Here is a 5,000-nt window from a genome sequence, read left to right as displayed (position 1 = left end):
TTAAAGGTTCTGGTCCCTGAACAGACCTACCTTACAGCAGGCTAAACACACAACTCTTAAAACCAGCGCCGGACACGCAGCAGTCTGGCCGACCCGCACGAGAGCAAACACTGGCGCCTGGAGCACCGGGAAGATGCCGAGGGCGCGAAAGATGACGATGGAAACTAAACAGGCCGCTCCCTTTGAACACCTTCCTCAGATGACGACAAACTCTGGCTGTCGATGTTAAATAAGGGAATGATGTTGCCATGGAAGCAGTTCCGACTCTGGCGGTCCGGCCTCACCTCACACCCCTACCCCACCATGTGGTAAGAGGCAGGGGTGTGTTTTGGAAGCACCTGCGAGCGTCAAGGACATGTCGCGTAAATGTTGCCATTGGTTTCCAGCCCCTTTGGTAAACATGAAGACTAAACACCGTCCACGTGTCTGCTTTTGGAACCAATGTTTTAAAAAAACAACATTATTATGAATTTGCATGCATGGCATGATGGTGTGTATTGTTTGTTAAATGTTTTGTTTTAGGTTCATTGAGCGAACGAATCCATATGCAGTAGGAGAATTTCTCTAGATCTCTCCGCAGGTCGATGAATTCAGCATGAATGAGCACTATGGTTTAAAGACCACCGCTCACAAGTAGAGGACAGGGTAGAGTTAAAAAAACAGGGGGGGGGGTGACTCAGTGCTTCATAAATACAGACACTGACCACAGAGCGAGAGCGAGAGCAAGAGAGAGAGAGAGAGAGATGTACTGCCAGCCAAACAGGGGCCAGGAAACCAGGGCCTCTCTGTGGTGCTTTTACCGGAATAAACCATCTGAGTTTGGTTAAAGGCAGTAAGAGATGAAGGTAAAAGAGAGAAAGAAAAACAGGCAGGGACAGAGAAAGAGGAGGGGAGAGGCTGTGTAAGGGTGGGAAAATGAGAGAGAGAATGATGAGAACAAATGAAGTGCACACAGTGAGAGAGTGCTGAAAGGACAGAGATGTCTGACTAGCACATAGCATGTAACACCTCTCCCACATGTGAAGCGGCTCCCAGGCATTCAACGGTGCATTTCCCAGAATCCCTCACCAGTCTACCTAACTAAGCACACCACAGACACACCTCTGGAGACCAAGAGAGACAGCCAGACAGAGGAAAAGAGCATGATCTTATAACCCAATCTTTCATACACTAGGAGAGCAGACCATGACAACACTGGTACATGAGGGCTCTCACCTGCTGAAAGAACCCGCACACACCTCACACACCTCCAGAGCACTCATGGCCTGCTTGATTGATTAGCTTAACTAATTACCTTCTGCGCGTTCTGAGAGCAGGCAGAAACATTCTACCCAGGATTAGCGTTCAAAAGGGGGGGAGAGAGAGAGAGAGAGAGAGAGAGAGAGAGAGAGAGAGAGAGAGAGAGGGGGGAGAGAGAGAGAGAGGGGGGGGAGAGAGAGAGAGAGACTGTGCAGGGTGTAAGAAATGCATGCACAATCCACACAAACAAACAAACAAACAAATAAATAAATAAATAGGCTACAAAACTGCTATGGCTGCATGAAACCTGAACTCTGCGCTTGTTATTTTGGGCTGTTATGGACCGGGAGACTAATGGACCACACTCCTCACTAACCTGTCTGTAATCCTAGACGCATCTCCTCCAAACGTTGACATTTAATATTGCCGCTTATACTTACAATAAATTGGGTTTGAAAATGAGCAAGCTACACAGATGTACTAGAACGTAGTGACAGCTAGTGCGAGGACCGCACCCCCAAGATGGCCTACGGCACGTAAACGACAAAGTACCGAACCCAAGAAAACGATTCTCGGAGCAACGTTAGCCACGGGACTGAATGTGTAGGGAGTAAGAGCTCTCGTCTGTGTGAGCGTGAGTGTGCCAACAGGGGGTTTCAGTGAGTTCCACAGGATGGGAAGGAGAGAAGGATGGTTTCCATGACGGCGGCGCGTTTGTTGGCGCCCGCGGGGTGCCCCAGGGGGCTAAAAGACTACACAGGTGTGTGCGATGGAGAAGATACAGACAATATCATGCAGAAAATGGTTCATTCTTGCAGTGAAGTAAAACACATTGGGGACATGGTGAGAGGCTAGTCTGGTCATTCTCACTAGATTTCTTTCAACCACCTGAATGCCGGTTTGCAAGAGCCATAATTGTGCCAAAACATCACATGATCTAGCGCGCAGCCGTGGCGGCAAACATATGGCGTGCAAGAATGTGTGGGGTGATGAGAGCAGTGCAAGAGTGAGATGGAGAGTGAGAGACAGAGAGTGAGAGTGCAACACTCACTGAGTCCGGAGCTGTAGATACTTTTCACTACCTTCCTCATCCTCTGCAAGGAACTCTGGTCCTGTTCAAAAGACTAAGGTGTGCACGCACGCACACACGCGCACACACACACACACACACACACACACACACACACACACACACACACACACAGTGGTAAGATCAGTAATAAACACATGCAAAGTATTCAGTAATATTTGGAGATGACACACTGATCTGATACTATGTATATCGCTATCAGCAAAAAATGCTGGATTGGATATCGGAAGAAGTTTTGATCATTAAACTGATCCAACACCATCACAAGTCCAGTCTGAAGACTGCACAGCAGGTCAGGTGATCACCGCCAGGTTAGAGAGAGCAAAGAAAAAGGAAAGCAAAAAGGCTCCAGAAAACTAAAACAGTCAGAGAGGAGAGAAAAGAACCCAACAAGCGACGCTCTCTGCTGCTCCACAGTCCCGGAGCGAAACGCTGCAGCTGTTCTACATGCAAACCGCACGGAAAAGTGGCAGAGCTGCTGGGTTTTAAGGGGACTGGAAAATTTGCAAACAAAGACGGAAAATAAGCCCATCTAAGATACGTCTGTCCGTGGATCATTCGTCTTGCAATGGGAGTAGAAACGTAATGCCACCACATCACACCACCCTCTACGTCGGGGGGGGCAGTCTATCACACACACATACCCGTGCCCATATCCATGCACACACAGAGAGGGGTCAGTGCGTGAGCACAGCTCAGAGGGCGCGTTTCTCACGTGGAGGCCTGGGTCACCTGGTTTCTGGAGTGCTCCCACACTACCTGACTGTTGTGCTGGATGCCAGCGTGCCGTGACCTACACGGTTTTTACGGTAAACGAAGACATGAGACCTGACACACACAAACACACGCACACGCTTTCACATACACACAAAAACACAGAGACATGCATGCATTGTTGTTTTATTTGGGAGCTGATGCTGTCACTAGGTATGCATAGTGACACCTTTTCCTCATTACTGTGTGTCTGTGTGTGTGTGTGTGTGTGTGTGTGTGTGTGGGAAGCGGGGGGGGCGTTATACAGCTAAAGAGATGTGTGAGCATGAGCTAGTCTTTAATCAAATGTAAACAAAAACAAACCCTGTTCTTTAACCCAAACAGACCTTCGAGCTGCACACAGCCAGCCAAAAACTGACCTTCACACACACACACACACACACACACACACAGGCCATCATCTCCAGCTGTACACACACCGATCCTCTTGAAATCCTAGTCAGGCTTCTTGTCTTTACATAAATAAAGGTATAACACACGCACAAAGATTGTAATCTGTCACTCTGGCACAGGTATACATTCTGCATTTGTACCATCAGGAACTGAATTAACAAGAATGTATAGAAATAATTCTTAAAGAATCCACACATGCACGCACCCACGCACGCACGGAGGAGGCCCCTCTGAATTCTTGGCTTGTATGTACTCTTTCAGAAGTTTATTGCACAGGCTCAGTAGACAGATTTGTACCATTATATATATCCACATCTCTAAATTCAAACGTGCCTACTCCGTCACCTCCCACGCTATTAACGCTACACCTGCTCTGTGGCGTTGTTCTTCTCTACTGTTGCATCTGCATTGTCACTCGAACTCTCACGTCATGTGGGACGGCACGCCAAACATAATTGTACTTTGTACTTGGCGGATAAAAAGATTCTCATGACAGGGATCAAATGTCCAAGATGAAGCCCAGCTTGTATTAAATAAATAAACTAATAAATGTATCTATATTACATATTTCACCTCTTACTCTCCGGCGCCTTGTAAGAATCTCCTACCGAGGAACTGATTCAAATCTTTATCATTAAGAATGTGAAATCAAACATTCATACTAACTTTAAGAGCATTATACCAACCAATCGGCAAAATCTCAACTTTGGAACCGACTGAAGAGTTTATACCTGTACCCTGTAAACTCACAAACAGCGGAGGACTCAGAAGATCACAACAGGCAACCGGTGAATAAGAGCGTGTCTGTATTTCATAGTCAGGACGGCGCTGGACCTCTGGGCGTTTTTCCAGGCCTGATCTTGCGTGTATTTTACAAACACAATGAACGCAGACCCACACGCACGGAGCGCTTCAGCCTGAGACCTCCACAAACACGGCAAGACTCCGTCCTGTGCACGTCGCACGCAAGGAGGAACTTCAATCCTACCATTCAAGTTTTTCAGTTTGTTTCATGCGCAGTTCTTTCAAAACACAACATTCGCTGCGGCACGTACGTACAGACAAACATATTTACCGATTCCTGTTGGGAAATCGTAATCATCTGAACTATTAAACTTTTTTTTTTTTTTTTTTTATTCAGACCTTCAAACCAAGTGGGGGGAAAAAGCTCCCCAACGTCCCATCTGAGCTCCAACTAAACGCTGCAGCGTTAGAAGGGTGCGCGCTCCCTCACCTCCTCAAACGCCGCCAGCGCGCTCCTGCAGTCGCTCATTTTCGCCTGGAAGCGAGACGTCGCGGGCGACTTTATGTCCTCGTTCGCCAAGCTCACGAAATCGGAGACGCGTAACTTCTGCGGCATGTTCGCGCGCAACGCCGCCGAGTCCCGAGGACGAAGCACAGAGACGCGCTCACCGCGAGGAGATGTCCAGAGAAGAGACGTCTGGGCCGAGCGAGCGAGATCCGCGTGGCGACAGCGAAGCGCGTGCCATGTCTCCCGACTGCG

The 5,000-nt window shown here is 48.2% G+C and overlaps 1 protein-coding gene across 2 annotated transcripts in view; it reads right to left on the bottom strand.

The window, feature by feature from the left end:
* Positions 1–5,000, bottom strand: part of asap3 (ArfGAP with SH3 domain, ankyrin repeat and PH domain 3) — a 31,464-nt gene that overhangs the window by 26,387 nt on the left and 77 nt on the right. For both annotated transcript variants that reach the window (XM_035532630.2, XM_081721959.1), the window contains exons 1-2: positions 4,731–5,000; positions 2,291–2,363 (exon numbers count right to left, since the gene is read on the bottom strand). The exon at positions 4,731–5,000 is cut by the window's right edge. In XM_035532630.2, the coding sequence (XP_035388523.1) occupies positions 2,291–2,363; positions 4,731–4,856 (199 nt within the window). In that variant the 5' untranslated portion in view covers positions 4,857–5,000. The remainder of the gene's footprint in view (positions 1–2,290; positions 2,364–4,730) is intronic.

The sequence above is a fragment of the Electrophorus electricus genome, chromosome 10, assembly GCF_041902795.1.
Source record: "Electrophorus electricus isolate QZ-2024a chromosome 10, ASM4190279v1, whole genome shotgun sequence".
Taxonomy (NCBI): domain Eukaryota; kingdom Metazoa; phylum Chordata; class Actinopteri; order Gymnotiformes; family Gymnotidae; genus Electrophorus; species Electrophorus electricus.
This window is presented reverse-complemented; position numbering and strand designations above follow the sequence as displayed.